Source organism: Akebia trifoliata, unplaced genomic scaffold (assembly GCF_017979445.1).
Source record: "Akebia trifoliata isolate Shusen 1 unplaced genomic scaffold, ASM1797944v1 Contig00315, whole genome shotgun sequence".
NCBI lineage: Eukaryota > Viridiplantae > Streptophyta > Magnoliopsida > Ranunculales > Lardizabalaceae > Akebia > Akebia trifoliata.
Genome location: NW_028236962.1, coordinates 9,288 through 33,762, shown reverse-complemented (window position 1 = coordinate 33,762; position 24,475 = coordinate 9,288). Strand labels below are relative to the sequence as shown.

Below are 24,475 nucleotides of genomic sequence, written 5' to 3'. Positions count from 1 at the left end.
GATGTCAGAAGTGTTATCAAACACACCCTCAAATGAAGAAGACAAAATGATGTTCTGTTTCATTTTTTGTAACTTGAGAGAAAGAGAGAGTTAAGAGAGGGATTCTTAAATTTTTTTTGACAGAGTTCACTTTTAATTTTTTGAAGTCTTTTACAAAAAGTTATTCACAGTTGATTCGAAGAGATTTCATCCGTCCAATCTTGCAAATATTGGATGGTACTCAAAACTTGGTTAGATGCTTGGATTTTTTAGGGCCTCCAAACGGCTCCCTTACATATATTGTCATCTAAAAATAAATGATTTTGTGAAGGGAGGAATTATAACTAAATATGAAAAAAAAGGTTTATATGTAATTATTTAAACTTTAGGGGAGTTTAGATAAATTGTACGAGGTCTACCCGGTAAAACTCCCTTACTTCATCACTAGTTCGCAGTTCGCACGCAGGACAGCAGAACAGGAGAAGTCTCAAGTCCAACTCCTAAAACCCTAAAATCTTAGTTAGGGTTTGTGTTCCTCTTGTTGGGCTCTGTATCAGCCAATCGATTGATCCATCGATCCATCATGTCTCTCTACCGTATCCTCCTCCAATCCATCCGAAGATCATCTCTTCTCTCATTCGCACCAACCACTACTTCCATCCGCACTTTCGCTTTCTCTTCGGCTGAAGAAGCCGCAGCTGAGAGGCGCCGCCGCAAGCGCCGCCTCCGCATCGAACCCCCACTTCACGCACTCCGCAGAGACCCATCAGCCCCACGTCCTCGTCCTGACCCCAACGCTCCTCGCCTTCCAGACTCCACTTCCGCTCTCGTCGGCCCACGACTCAACCTCCATAACCGAGTACAATCCCTCATCCGCTCGGGCGATCTCGACTCGGCTTCCGCCACAGCTCGCCACGCCGTCTTCTCCAATACCCGTCCTACAGTCTTCACCTGTAACGCTGTCATGGCTTCCATGTACCGTGGTGGTCGCTTCGACGATGCTGTTGCTCTCTTTCGTTTCTTCTTCAACCAATCCAATATTGTACCTAATATCGTCTCCTACAATGTCCTCATTAATACCCATTGTGACGCAGGCCGTGTTGATGTTTCCCTCGATGTTTACCGCCACATTCTCTCAAACGCCCCCTTCAGTCCCTCCCCCGTCACTTATCGCCACCTCACGAAAGGCCTCATCCAAGCTGATCGAATTTCCGATGCTATGGATCTTCTCCGAGAAATGCTTAACAGGGGTCACGGCGCTGACTCCCTAGTCTACAACAATCTCATTTCCGGATTCCTCAATTTAGAAAACCTCGAAAGGGCTAATGAGCTATTCGAAGAGCTTCGTGAACGTTGCCTTGTTTACGATGGAGTCGTCAATGCTACCTTCATGGATTGGTATTTCAAGAAGGGAATGGAAAAAGAGGCAATGGAGTCATACCAAAGCCTTCTCGATCGCCAATTCAAGATGACTCCCGCGACCTGCAATGCGCTTTTGGAAGTGTTGCTTAAGTATGGGAAGAATGTAGAAGCCTTAGCCATGTTTGACCAAATGTTGGATTCGCACACACCACCGAATTTCCACGCCGTGAACTCGGATACATTTAATATCATGGTGAATGAATGTTTCCGTTTGGGGAAGTTTTCGGAGGCAATTGCGATGTTTCGAAAGACTGGAACAAAGCAAGGAGCGAAGCCTTTTGCCATGGATGCTGCAGGTTTCAATAACATAATTGGGAAGTTTTGCGAGAATGGGTTGGTATCTGAGGCAGAGAAGCTGTTTGGAGAAATGCCAACAAAGTCAGTAATCGCCGATTATACAACATATAGGGTTCTTATTGATGCTTATTTTAGAGAAGAGAGGATTGATGATGTTTTGCAGTTATTTAATAAGATGATATTTGAAGCCAATTTGAAAGGCAATGCTGGTTTCTACAATAAAGTGTTCGATGGATTGGTTAATAATGGTCGTATTGAGGAGGCTGCGGAGATGTTGGGGCGAATGGGAGAGAAGGAGGTGAAGCCGGACCCAAGGAGTTATGAGATTGTGACAATGGGTTTGTGCAAAGAAGGTAAATTAGATCACTCTCTGGATTTACTAGACCAGATGATGAAGAACAGAATCATTGTCACTTCAAGCCTCCGTGATTTTGTACATGATGCTTTTGGGAAAGAAGGGAGGAGTAATGAGATTGAGAGATTGTTAGGGAGACCATTTGAAGGAAAGGAGGGGACTTTTTCTCATACACCTCCGCCTTTCAAGCCTCAAATACAACAGGTAGCAGCTTTTTCTCAATCATAGATTATATTGCTTGGTCTCTTTTTTCCTCAATTTTGATATTAGCACAAGTGTTGGTGATCATTAATCGGAGGATAACGGTCGAGCTGTTCCTGACGAGTTTCCCTGATTTGTCTGTTTGATCTGTTGAGGGGTCTGATTATGCTTGAGTTCTGGACCTTATCATATTTATATTGGACGTTTGTTCTATAACTTATTAAAAGTATAGTCACCTCATTTCTACTTGATGTAGTAATTATTTTGAACAACATTTCTAATATATTTAATCTTCATCCATCTTTAGTCTTATAGTTTCACTTTTCATGGCGTTACTTGTGTTTTATGAATCTTTTGTGACTTAAATTTTGATTTAATTTTTTATGAGTATTCAAGGTTGTTTGTGATTATGCTTATGAAAGGTCTTGTTAAGCATAATTTAGGAGACCAAATTTGCTTGTTATTTCCTATTCAGTTTAATTCAGAAAACTGAGATCTAGGTACCATTTTTTATCACTTGTTATGAGCTAGGAAATTGTTGTTTGGTGTTATCTGTTAGTGATTTATTATCTTAAAGGTTGTGGGTGAGATTTATGCGTGCCGCACCTTTTTCTTTATGTTTTTAATGGATCATTTCATGTTTTTTTTGTTATAAGTCAGACCTTTTGGAATCCACTTTTGAGTGGGTTATAGGTCCCACAAGTAGTCAACTTAAGGTATGCCTCACTACTGTCTAGTAAGAGCGTGAGATTTAAGTTCTCGATTGGCGAATAAATCACTTGAATTATGGAAAGATCGAAGTCCAAAGTAGCCTCTTTGCTCTAGCTTTTTGTTTTTCTATCTTGCTCTCTTGGTGAAAATTCCTTTGTCCCGTATCAACCAAGTAGAGAAAAGTTTTGTTAATCATCAATCAAGAGTGAAAATGCATTATCAGTCCAATCTCTATTATTATTGGATCGACAATGTTTTTAGCTATAAGTGGGGTCTTTTGGGATCCACTTTTGAGTAGGTTATAGGTCCCACAAGTGTTAACTCAAGGTATGTCTCACAACTATCAAGTAAGGGCGTGATATCTAAGTCATTGATTGGTGAATAAATCACTTGGATGATTGACAGATCGAAGTCCAAAGTAGCCTCTTTGCTATAGCTTTTTGTTTTCTATATTGCTCTCTTAGTGAAAATTCCTAGTCCCATATCAACAAAATAGAGAAAAGTCTTATTAATCATCGATCAAGGGTGAAAATATATTGAATCTTGTTGATAGAAGTATGAAAGTGTAGACACCCCATTTTTGCACTCGCCTGATTAATCAACTCGTCAACCTGATCGCAACAAGTCCTAACGATAGATGTTTATTCCAACGCTTTATTTTGTTACCAGATATGTTTCAGAAATCCGAATGAGGTATCTCAAATGAATAAAACTGTAAAAACCACGTTACGCTAGGAAAATATGACCCCAGAAAATAGAAACCATCATCTTGCAGACCAAAAGAAGTTTCACGATAAAAATCACTAAAAATGACCAAATGACCAAATGACCAAAATACCCCCAACATCAAAATATCCCTAGAGCCTACGTTACGCTTAGGAAAACCCTTTCGAACACAAAACAACAAATCGAAACTAAATAAATCATTTTGCCAATTTTCATAGAATTTGACAAAATTACGAAAATGCCCCTCATAAAGTTTACGACCATTTCACACAATTTTTTTATAAATGATAAAAATCAACATTCCCATTGAATTCCTTATGAAAAATTGTTTCTAAAACATCCTAGAACATCGAAAACCGACTTAAAACACGAAAAGTCCTCTCCGAGGGCAAAACGATAATTTTACAATTTTTATAATTAAATTTTTTGAAATTAATAAATAAAATATTAAATAATTAAAGTGAAACATTAATGAAATTAATTTAAAAATTTTAACTAAAAAAATCGATCAATCAGGCTCTCAAGCAAAATTGTTGAGGGTTCGCAAGATATTTCTTTAAGGACCCTTCCATTTGGGGGGTCTAAAGAATTAAAGATATAATAGAGGGGGGTTCTCCAAAAAATTAAAGTCAATCAAGCAAGACTAAAGTCAAGGTATTAAAGTCAATCAAGCAAGACTAAAGTCAAAATTAAAATCAATTAAGCAAGACTAAAGTCAATGTATTAAAGTCAATCAATTAAGACTAAAGTCAAAATCTTAAAGTCAATCAAATAAGACCCAAAGTCAAAACCCTAATTGAGTTCTAATTAAATAATAACTCTACTTAATAGAATTCTAACTAAAATATAACTCTACCTAAAATAATTTTAATTAAAATATAACTCTACCTAAAACAATTCTAACTGAAATACAACTCTAACTAAAAGAATTATAATCAAACATTAATTCTATCTAAATCAACCCTTAAAAAAATCTATAAATAGAGGTCCTCACACCCTATTTTCGTACAAAATCAAAAATCCTATGAAAAGTAGGTCAAGAAGCCTCCCCAATCTTCTCAAAACCCTAATTTTGAAGTCCTAACTCCTTACCTTACACCCATACCTCAACTTTAGTTCAAAAAACACCCAAAAACCCTTCCAAAACACCTTCAAATCCATAAGAAAAATCAGAAAACTCACAGATCTAAGAAGAAGATACCTCAACTTGGAGATCAGAAATCAAATCCGGTGACGGGCGAATAGCAAGGAAATACATACGTAGATACTCTTCGCTGGTGTTGAGGGAATCGTTGTAATCGGTAAGGTAACTTTCTTTTATATTTTTTTATTATAATTATTTGTTATTTTTGGTCTATTTTGCAATGTAACCGATTTTTGGGAAGAAGTAGAGACCGGCACTTGCCGGGCGGAGTTGGTGCCTTACACCTTCCAACCCTGTAATGTGATCCCTGGACCCGTATTTTCTTTCGTAGATTAGTTGTCTTTATTTTTAGAGTCAATGATTAGTTCCTAGACCGTAATAACTAGGTGGCGACTCCCAAACCTCAAGGGTCAAAAGCGGATCCGCGGATCGAGGGCATTTTCAGAAAGTTTTGCAACAATACATTGTGATGTGTAGGGCTAATCTTTCTTGGACAACATGTGCAACACTTTCGTCTATCCCATGATCATCTAATCTGATGATAAGTAGGAATGGTGAAGAGACTTTCTCTCTCTCTTCTCTCTAAGTTCTTTGTTTTTTGGATAAGTGAAATAAATTTATTAAAATGGGTGAGGCCGAGGTGACCAGCCCAAAACGGAGCTATAAGAAGAAAAAGGAAAAAACGAAAAACGAAAAGGAAGTCAATATTAAGACTCCCCTCACGATTACAAACCCAATCCCATCTACCCAGAAAATCCTCAAAGAACTCTTTAGCTTCTAAAAAAACCGCACTTCAATGAAATAGAATGCCAAGAAGGTCTAAAGAAAGCTCATGCACATCTCTTTCCTTGACTTCGAACACCCTAGAGTTCCTTTCCTTCTACAATCCCCAACAAACAACAAAAGGGACTAAACTCCATAATTTTCTCTTGAAGGTCAAGAAGCAACCCCCGTATTCAGCCCAATTTTCAAAAACTTTCCACAACGGACTAGGGTGGCACACAGAAGCCCTGAACAAAGAGAAGAAAAAGGACCACAACACCGAAGACACCGCTCAATGAAGGAGAATGTGATTCACCATCCGCCTTACATGAGTTACAAAAGTTAACTATGATGATGTCCAGTTTCTTCACATTGTCCAATGTGAGAATTCTACATCTAACCCCCATCCAAATAAAGAAAACCACCATTGAAGGAACAGGACCCCACACCTCCTTTATAGGAAAATATTCAGGGACAGAGTTCAAAGCTTGGTAAAAAGAGCGAACTGAAGACTTGTTCTTCTTTTCAAGCAACCAAAGTCTCACATTAGCCAACTCTTGATCGGATACTTCCGATTCCAAGACCACCACTAACTCACCAACTGAATTGAACTTTCAATCGATGAAATGCCTCATGAAACTCAAATCCCGCCCTCCACCACTACTTGAGGGTGAAAGGAAATCCCACCCTGCACCGAATTGCCTCCCAACTTTGAACCTAAACTTATCCTGGAACAATGGAAAAACTTTTTAAATTCCTTTCCATATTCCACAACCAAGAGTTCCACAGATTTAGCCACACTCCCAACCAACAGACTTTTCCCCAAACTTCGTAGTGATCACCCTCCTAAAATTGAAACGCTCACAACCAAATATCTAAAGCCATTTTCCTAACAGAGCTTGATTCATCAATCTTAGATTCCGTATCCCTAACCCTCCGTTCTTTTTTGGTCTTCAAATGCTCACCAGACGAAATTTCTTATTCCTTTCCCTATCATGCCACAAGAAGTCCCTCAAGATTTTATTTAATCTAGTCTCCACATTTGACCAACATTTGAAAAAGCGAAGGAAATAGATTGGGATACTGGACAAAGTACTCTTGATCAGAGCAAACTCCCCTCCCCCTAGAAAGATAACGGGCTTTCCAAGTGGAAATTCTCCTCTCAACCTTTTCCAAAACCGGGTCCCAAATAGCCTTACAATTAAACACGGCCCCAATGGCATCCCAAGATAAGAAGTTGGCAACGAACCCGCAAGGCATCCCAAATAAGCCTTAAGAGTTTCAATGTTACTAACTTCCCCCACGACAAACACCTTGCTCTCTATCTCTCTCTCAAGTTCGTTTTTTTGTTTGGTGCAAATTTCGTCATCTTGGCAAGAGGTTGTCAACTAGTATTTTAACACGATCCAAGCTAACCGTTAGATTTGTTTTGCTTCTAAGGCTTAATTTCAGTGTGGTTGGGAATGCTTTCTGAAATGTACTCTGTCAAATAATCTAGAAGGAGCTCTCATTAACTAGTTTGCATATGTCAATGATTGATGCATCTCTTTGGACTTCAGTTTTAGATGTAATGGTAATGACTAGGAGATTGGCGTGGTGGTGAATCTCCTGGAAAGGGTTGCTAGTGAAAATAAACATTGCCGCAATCCGAACAAGATAGGGTGGAGGTGGGCTTTGAGTGGTTGCTCTCAATGACGTCCTTTTACTTAGAGTGAAACCTACTCCATTGGTATAGAAATCTCCAGTTCCCTCCAAAATAACAATTTTCGTTTAGACTGCGATGTTTAACAATCACCATTGACCACTTTGTTGTTTTAGCCTAATTTACCAAGATCGTTTGAAATTATTATGGTGCATCCAATTCTGAAGAAGCGAAACAATTCAAGCTTCTCCGAAGCTCACAGACTTATGTGTAGGCAGAAGAAGCTTCGTCGTCTCCCTCTTATATTCAGTAAGGTTTTAGAACTCCCTTTCGATTTCGATGCAGATGTCTTAGTTGAAGAAAAATTGGATTTTTTCGATTCGTCAGGACTACGGACAATCTGGGTAATGATGTTAGGGCACATTGAGATTTACCTCGGTGTTACGAAGATCGTGATCAGAGGAAGTAATGTATTTGAATTATTGTTAGATGAGTTCAAGATTGATTTGTGGAGGTTTAGGCTTCCTCCTTCGACGAGGCCAGAGCTTGCTAGTGCTGTTTATGTTAATGGGGAGCTTATCGGTTCGGTCGCAAAGGGTTTGAATACTGAGAATTCGGATAATGGGAATGATGATGACGAAGAAGAAGAAGTTTAGGGAGAAGGAAATGGGGATCTTTGAGGCGGAGTAAGTAGACTTGTGGTTGTACAGTAGTGTATCTCTTCTATTTCTGTAGGCTTTAAATGCAATTTTAATATTGGCTTGTTTGATGGTACTCTTGTTTTGTGTTAGTTGGTTGAATTAAAATTTTGTGCTAAGTTGCATAAGATGCTGGTTCTATTGATTATTTTTTGGTAGCTTTTGCTTGATGAGTTCGGAATCGCTTTTGTTTAGATAATTCAGAGGTAGTCTGATTTTATATTTTATTTCATTGAGCCCTAGAGGGGTGTGAATGATTGTGCTTTTGTTTATAGATGACGTGGGGATCTCTTACGCTCTTTATTTGACTAGGAGTTCGAACTTGGAAGTTGGAACTAACAATGCTTTTGTGGATTTTTTTTCCAAATCATTTTGTTTCTAATTTTAATTGAAATTCTTCGATAGCTGCTGATTCTTGAATTGGCTTGTTTGCTAACATATTCCTAGACGATATGTTTTTCATTATTCATGTTTACATTTTGAAATTTGATAAGTTGGTTAACTATCCATGCTTCTTGACACCACAAACCTGGATTCAAAACCCATCTTCACCACACCTCGCAACTTGTGATTCTATGATGGATTTGTGCCCTAGCTTAGTTGGTTAGGACCCATAACTCATATTGTAAAACTTTGAAATCATGGATGGATTCAAGTCCAGCTTACCCATGAAAAAAGAGAGATTGCAAGCTCTGGCTTGTGATACAAGCACATATGCTTCTGGTGTATATAATATCTTCTAAATTTCAGATGGAACAATGCTTTTATTGTTCTTTTACCAAGGCCTTATCCTCGAAGATATGGGTCGGCCGAACAAATCTTGTTTCTCCATTCAGTCGTGTCTAAAGCTAAAGCCTTGCTTTTTGTTATTTCTAACGTGTTCATATCCAATCTCACTATCCACTTAGAAAAAAAATCCACTCACTATCTCAATCCACATTCTTTTTTATTTTTTATTTTTTATTTTTCCTTTTTGTAAATATAAATTAACTTTTCAAGTATCCACTAATCGACTTCTATCCCCGGGGTTTGTTTATACTCCTCAATTGAACGTCTCTACTATGTCCTGCGTTTGCAGGAGAAGCTAAGTCCATAAAAACAGCTCAAGTGAAAAGACCAAATTACCTTGAAAAAATAATGAAATTCGATGCCTATCCTTCTCTATTTGAAAAGACCAAAATAACCTTTAAAAAAATAGTGATTTATTTTGGCTTGATCTATGAAAATATCATAAATCTGATGGATTATTTTGGTGTAATTGATGAAAATTATTAAATTTGGTGGATTATTTTGCTTTGTAAACACAAATATGATGATTTATTTTGGTTTGATTGTTGAAAAAATCTGAAATTGTATGGATTATTTCAGTTTGCAAACAAAAATGTGGTGAATTATTTTGGTTTGATTGATGAAAAAATCTAAAATTTTGTGGATTATTTCGGTTTGTAAACACAAATCATAATTGCAATTTTTTTTTTTTGAAATGATTTGAGCAAATTATAATTGTTAGATGCATATTTTTCATGTTTTTATTTATTTCAGTTTTACTTATTATATTAGCTATGGTTATTATGTTTAAATGATATCAGAATATAAATGAGATGTTATGTTGTAAGTTGTTATGTGGATATGTTATACGTATGGGATGTTATGTGGATGTGTTATGTGTATAAGTTGTTAGGTGGATGTTGAATTGTGTATTGTAGAAGTATTTTCTTTATCAGAAAAATTTCATATGTCCATTTTAAGGAGAAGATGAAATTTCTATAGAATTATAAAATTGATAAATTTATTTAAATTAAAATAATTATTTTTATAATTTTTTAAAATAAATGTATTATATATATTTAGTGTAATTATATTATTAGGATATTTTGATCATTTTTGTTGCATTCTGAGTGCATTTTCAACATTAACAGTATTTTGATCATTTTATCAAAATATAGTAGAATCCAGCAGTTGTATCAAATAATAATTATAAAGTTCTGGTAAATAACACAATACTTTTATAAGACTATCAAATAAGTTTTTCAGTATTCTAATTTTTTACAGTTGTTTTTAGTTGTAGAATCTGATGGTAAAAGTTGATAGTGTTATCAAACGTGGCTGAATTATATTTTATTCTCATTAAGAATCATAGAAGTTTCTCATCTCTCTTATTTACCAAGGTAGTTGTTTTTACATATGTGCAATGTGGTTCTAAGAATGCGATGGTGATTACTTATGCCAATCACCATACGTGGGTCCTGATCATGACCATCCCATTCATTGTGTGCCATGTGTACAGTCTCAAAAGAAAGACTGATTGGAGGGGACTAACATAAAAGTCAGAGAGGGAGAGATGAATGAGGATCCTCTTTTTTTTATAATCTTTTTTAAGGAAAATAACCTTTCAGAACACACTCGAAAAGAACAATAAGCTTTCTAAGATAAGCTGAGATTATGCTTTGGTTGTGATTCTCTCTTTCGAGCTTTTGCCCCAATTGTTCCACTTCTGACTTCTAGGCTCATATCTTGGTCCTACAAGTTCTAGCAGATTGTCAAGACCGACCCAATTTTCATTTGAAAAAGATAACATTCTGGGCATCCGATGAACGGCTAAGATGGGAAGAGATTCCCTAGAATCCCATCGATGCGTAAAAAATGCATCAATCCCTAGGAAATCAGTACATCTCTCTACCCTTCTCAACAATTGGATGAACAATTTTTTTCAAAAAATAAAAGTAAAAATGGGAAAGACAAGAAAGTAGCACAACAGTGAACTGAACGATTTGATTCTTATTTGGGTTGCTTAGAAAATATTTAAATAAACATTCTTTAAAAGGTCTTTTCTTTGAATATTTTATTTTATTTTATTTTATTTTATTTTTTATGTTTTGTGGAAAAATAGTTATAATCAGAGAATTGTATACAAAAATTGGACTGGTCGTAGTAGGTTCATGTTGGCACTCAGTGGTAATATTTCTAATCCATATGGTGGCTATCAACCACTCTAGATTTTCAATTATTATTATTGTTATTCATCATCATTATTAATTTATATGAGGCCAATGCGTTATTTTATGTTGTTAAATATTTTCAAAATAAAATTTAGATTTTTGTGATTTATTCTTTTATTTTTTCTTAAGTTAGATTTTGAGGATTTTCGTATATATAAGATTTAGTCCCACATTGCTTACAAGTGAGAAAGTGGTGTACCTTATAAGTAGAAGTTAACATACTTAGTTGTATTTATATCACACTTTTAAGATTTTGATCCGGTGCTTCAAGGTAATGCGAAGCACCACTTGCGCACACGCACGTGCGTTGTGTGAAATGCCGATTGGACGCATTAGGTACTTTGAGACGCACTTTGCATTTTGCACGTTGCATGTACGCATAGTCGTGAGGAGTTGGGGAGCCTTAAAGTTTTCGGGATACGGAACCATCCATCGGTTATAGTTAATCTGTCACGTGTGATAGATCGAGTGAGATCTGCACAACACGATCACATTAATATTCAATTAGGAACCAATCAAATACGATGGATCAAAATAATACCTGATCAAAAATATTATGGTGTGTTAGATCAAGTTAATACCCGATCATAATCGATCAGGTGTGTTGATTCATGATTGGTATCCTGATCAAAGATGACCAGATCTATTAGATCAAGTGGAAATTGATTGGACATGATCAGAGTCATTAAATCATGTAAATTCAATTAAGAAGTGTTGATTAAAAGACATGAAACACATACCTTTGATAGGATGTGAACTAGATTGTTAGATATGAGATCAGACACAATTCAACGACTATTAAATCAAGAGACATTAAATCATGGTTCTTAGTCAATATGTACAAAAATGACTATAAAAAGTCAATTAGAAATCATATTTCTTCATTGAAAATTTCACTTTTCTCCTTTTTTTCTAAGCTTAAGAACTTGGCATCCTTAGATTTTAATTATTCCCGGGTATTCTAGATTAAATCAGACCATACATAATCCGATTTAATAACTTAAGTATAGGCTTCTCTGTATCCTGAAAGCACTTGTTCTTTGATCCATTGTGTACTATGGTTCTAACCAATAGAGGAGAATATTTGTCCAAAAGAGATTGAATCAGATTCGAGCTTATAAATTTTTTTTCGCCCTTTATTGAATTACTCCCAGTTTTAAAGTTATAATTTCCAATAGTTTTAGACAAATATTTCTATTCAATAGAGGCTTCAACATTTCATTTTCTCCGAATCATGAACCAAGATATGTCTCGTCTTGTTTAGAAGTTATTTTTCTCCCTTTATTGAATTACTTTCGATTTTAAAGTCATAATTTCCAACAATTTTAGATAAATATTTCTATTTGATGGAGGCTTCGACTTTCATTTTCTCCAAATCATAAACCAAGATATGTCTCATCTTGACCGTTTCGATAGACAACACTTCACGCGATGGCAACAAAAAATATTGTTTTTCCTTACTACTTTGAACGTAACATACGTTTTAGAAGATGATCTAGAACTCATTCACGACGCTACTCTTGAAGACAACATTGAATTAGAAGAAAGGCATAAGAAGCGAAAGGCGGATGATTTCTTATGCAAAAATCAGGCATACAAGCCACACTGTCACTCAGGACAACAAAGGTCACGCAGGACCCTGATCCACACAGGGCCGAACTTTTCTCACTTAGACACACATGCCACACTGCCACTCAGGACGATAGAGGTCACTCAGGACCCTAAGTCATATAGTACATAACTTTTCTCATTTAGGCACACCGACCACACTGCCACTTAGGAAAACAGAGGCCACTCAAGACCTTGAGCCACACAAAATTGAACTTTTCTCACTTAGGTACATAGGCCATACTGTTACTCAAGATAGTAGAAGTCACTCAGGACTCTGAGCGACACAGTGTTGAACTTTTCTTACTTAGGTACACAAGCTAAACTACCATTCAGGACCCTAAGCGACACATGATTGAATTTTTCTCACTTAAGTACACAGGCTAAATTGCCATTCAGAATAGTAGAGATCACTCAGGACCCTGAGCCCTCCAAGGTTGAACTTTTCTCACTTGGGCACACAGGTCACACTGCTACTCAGGACAATAAAGGTCATCCAAAGACCCTGAGCCACACAGGGCTGAATTTATAGCACGTGGAATCAACATAACTTCCTTTTATTGATAATACTTCTTGAGGTTACGTGAACTCTAAGGTCTAGGCAACTCTGGACTTGAAATGGTGGCCAAATAATAGACGCCATTTTGACCAACTTTTATCACTTTGTATGGCCCTTCTCAATTTGGTCATAACTTTCCACTATTTAGCTTCTCTGTGTTTTAAAAAACTCTACTTAAAACTAGCTCGCCTTTTTGAATTGCCTGAGGCAGACTTTCTTGTTTGAAGTAGCTTTGTAGCTTTTGATGGTAGCTTTCTAGTCTTATCAGTGTTGGTTTCATTTTTCTTCAAGCAAGTCCAATTCTACCACAAACTATTTATCGTTTTGGTTAGTCTAAACCACCTTTGAACATGTTGTAAGAAAATGGGTATCAATTCTTCCATTCCATAAGTCATAGTGAATGGAGATGACCCAATAGAAGTCCTAGTAGTTGTCCTATAAGCCCATAACACTCCGTGCAATACTATTGTCCATCTAATATTTGCCTTTCCTAACATTCTTTTTAAGATGTCAATGAGCACCTTATTTGTGGCTTCAATTTGGGCATTTCCATGTGGATACTGTGGCGAAGAAAACAATTGTGTTATCCCATGCTCTTTGCAAAATGACCTGATTTGCTCACCTAATAACTGTCTCCCATTATTTGACATTATTGTATGAAGCAAACAAAATCGACAAACTATGTTATCCCAGATGAATTTCTATACTTCCTACTGGCGTTGGCTAATGAAAGTGCTTCTGCCCATTTAGTAAAGTAATCTATTTCTACTAACAAGAAAGTTATATTTCCTAGCACTCTAGGCAACGAATCAACCAAATTTATCGCTTATTGTGCAAAAGGCCATGGGCTGACTATTGAGTTAAGTTGAACAGTTGGTTGATGGATGATCCTTCCATGTTTCTAGCAATAATCACAATGTTTGACATGCAGGGTAGCATTTTTCTGTAAATATGGCCAAAAATACCTTTGTGAGAGTACTTTATGTGCTAACGACCTAACACCTAAATGATTCCCACAGTCTCCTTCGTGGATTTCACTCAGTACTTTCTCTACCTCTTCTAGTGTTAGATAGCATAGAAATAACACATCCACAAATTTTTCTGTACAACTGTCCATCTAAGAGGATATATAGCACTTTGCTCCGGTCTTCACTCGTTTTGCCTCATATAAGGTCGTCAAGCAACTGTCTTAATAGGAGGAAAGCAATAATTGGATTCATCCACCCCTGATCCCTTATTGTTACCACTAAACTGATTTATTCAGGCTCGTCGATTGATGGTCTTTCTTAGAAATCAAGGGAGATTTCTTTCCTATCTCGTCCTGCCAACATTGAAGCCGCATAGAAAGTCGCATAGGTTAGTGTGTTTGCATGTCTGTTATCCATTCTAGGTATATGTTCTACCCTTACTTCCCCAACTTGAAGTTTGACGGACCTAATCTTCTCAAGGTAGAACTACATTCTGGGGTCTTGTACTTTGAATGTTCCATTCACATGGTTGACCACTAATTGTAAGTCACTGTAAAATGTGGCTTACTTGACTCCTGGTCCGGTCAACGTGTTCAGACCAAGCAACATTACTTCGTTATTTGATGATGCCCTAAACCCTAGTTTGATTGTCTTTTCGAGTTTGGTACCATCAGGGGTGACTACCACTGCCCCAATTCCGGTGCCTTTCATATTTGAAGATCCATCCACATAAACCTTCCATCCCAGCTGATTGCTTGGTTCTTCCCATTTTTCGCCATTCCCCAACTCTTTTATCTATAGGTCTGTCTTTTATTTTGTTGGGAAGTCAACTAGGAAATCAACAACCGCTTGCTCCTTCAAAGATACCCTAAAGCTTTGACAACGGAATATAAAAACCCGACGTTATTCAAAAAATATAACATCAATTATAAATCGACGTTATAACCTTGCATTTCAGATGTAAGCCAATTTAGCATTGGTTTTTTAACCGACATTAGAAACTACATTAAAAGATAGTAACATTGGTTATAAACCAACATTAAAGGCCTTATTTCTACTAATGAAAGGTAAGAGATGAGGGGCTTCAAAATAGATAAAAGACAATTTGAGTGTTTGATTAAAAAATTACTAGAATCAACGGTTCAATACATTTATTGCATTGAATTGTTGAATTTGGAAAACTCCATCGATCATGTTCTCAAAAGCAAAGACATGAAAAAATATATATATATATATATATGAATATGAAAATATTAAGAAAATGGCAAAAGGGTTTGTCTCAACAAAACCACCACTCATATTCTAAAGCATAAGAGATTAAAGACTAACTTGCTTGAAAATCTAAGACCTTCAACTGCTTAAAGCTCCTCCATTATAGAATTAATTCCTGCATGGTACATGTCCAATCCTTCGGAGATTGAAAATTTTTAACTTTTATTTTCTTGATTTTTATAAGAGTATAAAGATTTTATATTTAAAATATGTTATGGAACTTACTTCACACTACATGAAAAATGGGTAAATTTGATGCCAAGGCCCATCAGATTTAGCCCTTTTTTCTCGTCATGTCAAATTTAAGATTTTTCAAATTTGTAGTTAAAATACTTACTTGAAGATATGAGGGTGAAAATGGTTAATGGAGAAAGAAGGAATTCTGAGTATTTTGTCAAAATTTTCAATTCACCTCTATTTTATCATCAATCAGATAAACCAACTTTTGGTTAGAGGTGAAGAGTTATTTTTTTCTCACAGGCCAAGCCGTTTGACATGTGGCGCAAATGATATAGGTAATAAGAGAGAAAACTTTTCTCTCCTGCCCACAAATTTTAAGTTTAAGATTTCAAATCTTAAAAAGGGTCCTTGGGCCCACATGGATTACTACATTGGCAATTTAACACCACAGCCGAATAATTTTCATGAAAAAACTCGTTAGAAAAAACAATCAAGCTTGATCTAAAGAGATAAAAATGGATAGTATTAAGCAGCCAAATTTAAAATTAAAATTCAATGGTAAAAAGTAATATTTTTTCTTCGTAAAGTTCATAGAATTCCATCCTCTACAACGTTGTCACATCCAATCATGTTTTGAATGCCACTAGGTGAATCAATCAAGAAATTTTCATTTTCAATTATGGGCGAGAAAAAGATTTTCTCTTGCAGCTTTGTCATTTGTGCCACATGTCAAACATTTGTTGGGCTGTAAGTAAAAAGTCACTCAGAGAAGGTAACACTAGTTTTAACGATTTTACATGGAGTTTTTACTACGGTGCCTAAGATATATCTTGGAGATTTGCTTTGTGAAAATATCGACAATTTGACAGTTATAGGGCTTAGACCCATAGCTTAGTTGGTTTTACACATTGCAAAACATCTTTACAGGGGCGTACCTTAAGGTAGAGATTCGAACCGAAAATTTTGGATTCGGTTCGGGTTTTGCTCCAAAGGCATGAAACAAAACCGAACCGAAATGAAAGTTTTAGGTTCAATTCTGGTTTCGGTTTGGGAAAACCGACAATTTGAAATTTGAATTTGTTTTTGATATAATTATTTAAAAATCATTATATAACTTATGTAAACTTGAATTATGTTTGATTTGTTTTTTTAAAATGAATATTTAAAAATCATTTATAACTTATAGAAACTTGAATTTTAAAAATTATAACTATAAAACTTATAAAAATTATATAACCTACATTTAAAAATATTTATATAAATTATTTATCTTGTAAAATAACTTGTATAAATTAAACTAATAGAATAAATAACTTATATACACTATATAACTTATACAATAAAATATTTATATGTTATATTATAAGATTTAATTTTAAACAACTAATTATAAAAAATTAAAAAGACATCATAAAATGAATAATTAAAGCGTCAACAATATTTGTATTAATAAAAATATAAAATTACATTAAGGCTAGTGCATTGCATTATTTGCAAAATTAAATTGTAAAAATGGGGAAGTATTGCAACACAATAGTATGAATACATCTTGACTAGGTTGGTCACCTATTCATCTATCTAGCATATGCACAACTCAACTAAAAACATAAAACATAAATTTTTTATTTTCAAATGTTTCTTTTAATTGTGCTTGTTCTTCTCTTTTTTGTTCCCCACTCCCCGCCTCCTATCAATCTTTTAAACAAATTAGAGCTTTCACCGTCTCTGAAATTAAATGACTATTATACGGAGGTAAAATTCTTTTTCCTGCACTAAAAGTCGCTACAAAATCAATTATAGTGACATTAATCGTTAGTAGATCACGTGTCATCATAGATAACGTGCAATATTGTGCACCATAACCCTTCCACCAATATAATACATTATAAGTACTCTTGTCCCAAATTTTTACAGGACCAGAGTTCGAATAATGTTGTAATTATGATATTAGAGGATTTTGGGAAATGACTATATATGTCTTTACTACTCATATTTGAAAAGTATGTTTAAAGTCACTAGATGATGATGGTGGTGGTGGTAAATTATTTATACCGAATTTTATTTCATAAAATTTATACAAATAAAATAATTCTTTTTTAATTTTATATAACTCTTTTTTAGCATCAATTTTAGAATTTAAACTCTAAATAATATGTAAAACTCTAACTTTATATCTAAGGTCCACAATTGAAGTCAATGTCAAGTTTGTAAGAATTGTATCTTAACATTTATTAAAATTTTCTACTATTTTAAATACTTTTGGATTATGAGAATTACGATTTAAAAGATCTTTAATTGAAATTACTTGTAAACAAAATTCAACATATATAATGTATTTCACTCCTAAAAAAGCAACTGTAGCTCTGTCAAACCAATGAAAAAACTTTACAAATATTTGATGCATTTTCTTAATCTTTATCATTTAGTTTTATTTTACCACGCAATTTGAATAATAAAATATTAATTAAATTTTTATAAGAAAATATTTTTTTAAACATAATATAGGTTTCATTCCACCTATGTGGCACATCTAATGGTAAACTAGTAGGTTTTAAATGACTTAATTAATAAAGTTCATTAAATCTTTGTTATTTAACATGTGATAATCTAATAAGACTAATAATTTTCCTAACATTCTCAATTATTTTACCATACATGAAACATCAGATTGTACAATTAAATTTAAAATATGTGCAACGCAACGAACATGAAATATCCTTTTTAATATTTCTTCATTTAAAAAATAATCCATAAGAAAAGATACAACTACATTGTTATTTTTTTTCATTATTTAAAGTAATTGTAAAAAAAATATTAGAAATTTCATATCCTCTTATAATATTATTTATGGTTTCACCAATTACGGTCTCACTATGTTTTGAAGATAATAATGAAAAGGATATTATTCTTTTATTAACAATCCAATTATAATCAATAAAATGTGTTGTAAGACATGCAAGCGCGCGCACGCACACACACATAGGTCGGGTTCTGTAGATAACATTTTAGATAACGTGTTTTGTTATATATGGGAAAAAGTTTGGAATGGGCTGATTTTTTTGTGAGGATGATCTCCTCATCATAGAGGTTATCCTCACAAAAAATCAGCCCATTCCAAATTTTTTTTGCCATATAAGACAAAACTTAGTCTACAAAACACTACCTTATATATATATAGTACATTTTGATCAGAAGTTAAATAAATTTTATAGGGTATATTTGTAAAATACTTTTTATATTTAAATATTTTCATTACATCTCTTCTTAAAGTATTTCTAGAAATACCTCCATGGTTCGAAAAATGAGCTTTCTGAATGTATTCTTTAAAATTCTCTTTTTCAATAATTAAAAATGACATTTCTTCCTTAATAAAATATTTTACCGTTTCATATCATGCTACGTCTTCCAAATAAGATCATGTGCTTACATTACTGGCATTTGACTGACTAATTAAATTTTTGACTAAGAACGGGTTGATATTTTTTTAACTATTATTTTTCAAAGTATTTATTTCATTGAGTTAGCTAGTTCTAGTCCTAGTACAGAAATAAACTAAAGATTTAATTACATTTAACTTTTTCAAGTTTGGATCCATTAGGATTTAAACTCTCTACTAACGTAATATGTCATCAAATTGTAGACCATTATTTTTTGCCTTTTGGAGGGCAACTAGACGATTTGGATTCATTACTAGTCGCTTCTCCAATATTCGTGAAAGAATCAAATTCATTTGGATTTAGATATGGAATTTGGATAGGGTCATAGTATTTATTCAAATCAAATTAATTCAAATCGTAATTATGAAAATTATCCATTATCTTATAAAATGGTCGGTTGAACAAATGAGAGGGTTTAGAAGAGAATATGACAAATATGTAAATTGAATTAGAAAAATTACACCTCAAAATCTAAACTTCGAAATTGTCATGTGCAAATTTGATCAATGACTGAAATTTGACAAGTTGCATCGCTACGTGCTAAGTTTGATCGGTTGTCACACACTTGATTTTGATGATGAGCTCAATGTCTCAATTTATTATATAAAAAAAAAAAGAATTCAAACTAATTTGATGAATTTGGGAAAGATTACTAATTTAAGGATAATTCTGATTAATTTGATAACTAATGAAATTGAGAGATGTTTGTATTTTTTGTGGTATTTATAAATAAATAATTACAAAAAAAATTAAAAAAAAAAAAAAATATATATATATATATATATATATATATATATATATATATATATATATATATATATATATAAAAATTCCCATCCACTAGTCATAAGATCCTTGGGGGGAATTTTTTTTGAAAAAATTCAATATTTTTTTTAATTTACGGTTGAAGACCGGTTCAGTTTTCGGTTTCGATTTCTGGTTCGGATTCGGTTCGGTTTCCATGGGTGGAAACCAAAATGTTTCGGATCGGGATTAGATTCGGGTTGGATTCCATTTACTCGGTTAGATGTTTTAGTAATGGGTAATTTGTACTTTCTATGTCTTTGAGATCGTGGCTTTTACTATAAAAAAAATTGAGACATAAGACAGTGGGACCATTGTGTAGCTGTACCTGTATGCAGAGGATGAGATTTTGATGTCGATATTTTGACAAACACTTGGTGGCGAGATTGGCATCGTATGGTGATGATAAGTAGCCTACTTCTTCTAGCCTTTCAAGTTTCTTACATGTTTTCTTGTACTTTTGCCTTCTAAAGGGGCGATGGTGACTGAAGCAACTCCCCGTGATAGCAGTTCGGGTCAAGGGGTCTGCTCCCCTTGTCTTTAATATAGATATTGTGGTCTGTGGAGATGGAGACACGGCACGTTTTCCTTGCTTCACTCCATTGATTTTAGGCGAAATCCATACAAATGATTCTGTTTATCTTTTCTATAGAGCCCTGAGAGTTACAAGATAATCTCAGAGATGTTTGGCCTAGATTGTTAGCCCCTACTTATGGATTATCAAAATCAGATTAAGAATACCGATAATCCAAAATATCGTTTGGCTATCCCATTTTCAAAAACTTCTAGCCCCAGTTTACAAGTTGAAAAATCGTGAACCGTCCATTTTTTGTAAACCATTTTTGATGGGGTTAGAAGTTTTGGAATGGGCTGATTTTTGGTGATGATGATCTCCTCACCGTAGAGATCATCCTCACCAAAAATCAGCCCATTCCAAGACCTCTAACCCACGTTTGGAAAAAGTGTTTGCCAAAATGTTTGCCAAACTGTTGGCCAAATAACGGGACCCATATATATATATATATATATATAGGGAAATGTTCAGCACCCTAAGTTTTACCACACACTTTAACAAACGTTTTTTGTCCTACATGGGTTAGAAGTTTTGGAATGGGCTGATTTTTGGTGAGGATGATCTCTATGATTAGAAGATCATCCTCCCCAAAAATCAGCCCATTCAAAAATGTTTTGCCCCATGTTTACAAGTTGAAAAATCGTGAACCGTCCATTTTTTGTAAATCATTTTTGATGGGGTTAGAAGTTTTGGAATGAGCTGATTTTTGGTAAGGATGATCTCCTCACCATAAAGATCATCCTAACAAAAAATCAGCCCATTCCGAAACTTCTAACCCATGTAGGACAAAACGCGTTTGCTAAAGTGTGTGGTAAAACTTAGGGTGCCGAACGGGACCCATATATATATATATATATAGGGTCCCTTTCAGCAACAAACATTTTGGCAAAACATTTTTCAAAACATGGGTTAGAGGTTTTGGAATGGGCTGATTTTTGGTGAGGATGATCTCTACGGTGAGGAGATCATCATCACCAAAAATCAGCCCATTTCGAAATTTTTAGTCCCATGTTTACAAGTTGAAAAATCGTGGACCGTTTATTTTTTGTAAATCATTTTTTATGAGGTTAGAAGTTTTGGAATGGGCTGATTTTTGGTGAGGATGATCTCCTCATCATAGAGATCATCCTCACCAAAAATCAGCATATTCCAAAACTTCTAACCTATGTAGGACAAAACGTGAGGATGATCTCCTCATCATAGGGTAAAGCTTAGGGTGCTGAACATTTCCCATATATATATGGGAAATGTTCAGCAACAAACATTTTGGCAAAACATTTTTCAAAATATGGGTTAGAGGCTTTGGAATGGGCTGATTTTTGGTGAGGATGATCTCTATGATGAGGAGATCATCATCACCAAAAATCAGCCCATTCCGAAATTTTTAGCCCCATGTTTACAAGTTGAAAAATCGTGGACCGTCCATTTTTTGTAAATCATTTTTTATGAGGTTAGAAGTTTTGGAATGGGCTGATTTTTGGTGAGGATGATCTCCTCACCATAGAGATCATCCTCACCAAAAATCATCCCATTCCAAAACTTCTAACCCATGTAAGACAAAACACGTTTGTTAAAGTGTGTGGTAAAACTTAGGGTGCTGAACGGGACCCATATATATATATATATATATGGGTCAGGTTCAAGGGCCATATGAGAAAACATATGAGAAAACTTTCGTTTTTCCAAATAAGGGTTAGAGGTTTTGGATTGAGCTGATTTTTTGCAAGGATGGTCACTATGATGAGAAGATCATCCTCACAAAAAATCAGCTCAATGAGAAACTTCTAAATCCATCAAAAGTGATTTACAAATTAGTGATAAAAAGTGGTAAAAAATCGACGGTCCACATTCTAAATCAGTTTTAATGGGGTTAGAATTTTCAGATTGGGCTGATTTTTTTGTTTTGGATGATCTTCCCATCATAGAGATCATCCTCACAAAAAATCAGCTCAATCCAAAATTTCTAACTCATATTTTAAAATTTTATTAAAAACGAAAGTTTTCTCATATGGCCCTTAAACCTGACCCTATATATATATATATAATCTTAGAGGGACAATATTGAGAGACAAAATTTGTCTTATATGGCTTAAAAGTTTCGGATTGAGCTGAGTTTTTGTTGGAAGGATTTCTATCGTGAGACAATCATCTTCATGAAAAATCAGCCCAATCTGAAACTTCTAACAATATCAAAAGTGCTTTACGAAGTTGAAGAATTGTGGATCGATGATTTTTATCATTATTTTGTAAATCACTTTTGATAGGGTTAGAAATTTCAGATTGGGCTGATTTTTTGCAAGGATGATCTCCTCACTATAGAGATCATTCTCAAAAAAAAAAAAAAAAAAAAAGGGCAATCTAATTAAAAACTTTTAAGCCATATAGAACAAATGTTTTCTTTCAACATTGTTCCTTTAAAATTATATATATCATGGGACATATGTAAAAACAATGGTTATTCAAAATATGGGTTAGAAGTTTCAGATTGAGCTGATTTTTTGTGAGGATGGTCTCTACGATAAGAAGATCATCCTCACAAAAAATCAGCTCAAACTAAAACTTCTAAGTCCATCAAAATTTGTTTAAAAGTTATTGGCTAAAAATCGACACTCCACATTCTACATCACTTTTGATGGGGTTAGAAATTTCATATTGGACTGATTTTTTTAGGATGATCTTCTATTCATAGAGATCATCCTCACAAAAAATCAGAGATCATCCTCACAAAAAATCAGCTCAATCCAAAACTTCTAACTCATATTTTGAAAAATTGTTAGTATTACATTGTTTTTACATATGTCCCATGATCCATCCTCTCTCTCTCTCTCTCTCTCTCTATATATATAAGAGGTAACATTCGACAACCAATATTATGGAGCCAAAAATTGTTCTATATGACAAAAAAGTTTCGGATTGGGTTGATTTTTTGTGAAAATGATCTCTAAGGTGTAGATATCATCCTCACAAAAAATTAGCCCAATCTAAAATTTCTAACCTCATCAAAAGTGATTTACAAATTAACGATAAAAAATCGATGATTTACAATTCTAAATCATTGTTTATGGGGTTCTAAGTTTTAAATTCAACTGATTTTTTGTGAGTAGGCTGATATTTTATGAGGATGATTTCCTCACAAAAAATCAGCCCATTCCGAAACACTCATATGGGACAAAAGCATTGGCTCCTTAACGTTGGCTGCCAACCATGACTCATGTATATATGTTATAGTTGGCTTGTGCCTATGGCATATACATCCTCTTTAGGGGTTAATGGGGGGTAACAGAGGAAAAATAATAAAATTAGAAGGTTATTATTAAAAATCTTTAGAGTGTAAAAGAGAAAAAAGTAACGTTAAAGGGGTATTATTGAAAAAGGAGGGAGGAGAGGAAATACAATAAATTTGAAGGGGTCGAAAAGAAAAATCAATAATATGATAGTTTTAAAATTCGTCAAGTCAACTTGAAACTCGATCGGGACGACTCGAGGTGGAAACTCAACCTAATGCACTTCCACGACTTCACTTGTTAACTCCACCTATTTTTTGTGTCAAGTTGATTTGACTAAATTTTTTATTTTTTTTAGAAGTGCCATTTCAGTCAAAATAAATCGCAACAATGTGTCGTTTTAGAATATCTAAATGTACATGTAAAAGTTGATTTCAACGAGACTACTTTTTTTAAGAGGGTTTTAAAGTGAAAAGATGATTCAGCATATTTCAGGCATTTTATTAAAAGATCCTTTTTTTTATTATCGGTTAGGCAAACCCCCAACCAGAAAGAACATGATTACAATCTATCATAGGCATGCCCAGAAGCATCCTTACATATAATGTCCACCAACCGTTGAGGGAGGTCCTTACTCTTAAAAATAACTCTACCTAAAGAAGGAAAGAGCAAAGCAAGAAAGTCGGTAGCTTTATTGCATTTTCTATAGCAAAAGATCCTCTAAATTGTCCTTACGAGGACTATTTACTGTGTCCTTTATGGTCTGTGTACCATGTCAGGTGACTTATTAGTAAATATTTTTTAAAATAAAACCTTTACGGTCATTGTCCCTATCTTTTTTTGTTTTTTGTTTTTTATTTTTTGTTCTTTTTGGGGATAAGTACTCTTTATATATGACATACACTTTACCCTA

At 34.4% G+C, this 24,475-nt stretch overlaps 2 protein-coding genes across 3 annotated transcripts; both read left to right on the top strand.

The window, feature by feature from the left end:
* The first annotated feature begins 429 nt into the window (after nt 1–429).
* On the top strand, nt 430–2,554 carry LOC147381642 (pentatricopeptide repeat-containing protein At1g10270-like). Its single transcript, XM_086430132.1, has one exon. It carries the CDS (start codon nt 563–565, stop codon nt 2,279–2,281), a length of 1,719 nt encoding a protein of 572 aa, XP_086286258.1. The 5' UTR covers nt 430–562; the 3' UTR covers nt 2,282–2,554.
* A 136-nt stretch (nt 2,555–2,690) lies between these two features.
* Nucleotides 2,691–8,837, top strand: LOC147381641 (uncharacterized). Of its 2 annotated transcripts, none has more exons than XM_086430133.1 (2): nt 2,691–7,326; nt 7,416–8,837. In XM_086430133.1, the coding sequence occupies exon 2, from the start codon at nt 7,446–7,448 to the stop codon at nt 7,893–7,895; it is 450 nt and encodes a 149-aa protein (XP_086286259.1). In that variant the 5' UTR covers nt 2,691–7,326; nt 7,416–7,445; the 3' UTR covers nt 7,896–8,837. The 2 variants fall into 2 exon arrangements, with proteins under 2 accessions (XP_086286259.1, XP_086286260.1); XM_086430134.1 differs by having other exon boundaries at nt 2,691–7,548; nt 7,627–8,837.
* Nucleotides 8,838–24,475: the final 15,638 nt, after the last annotated feature.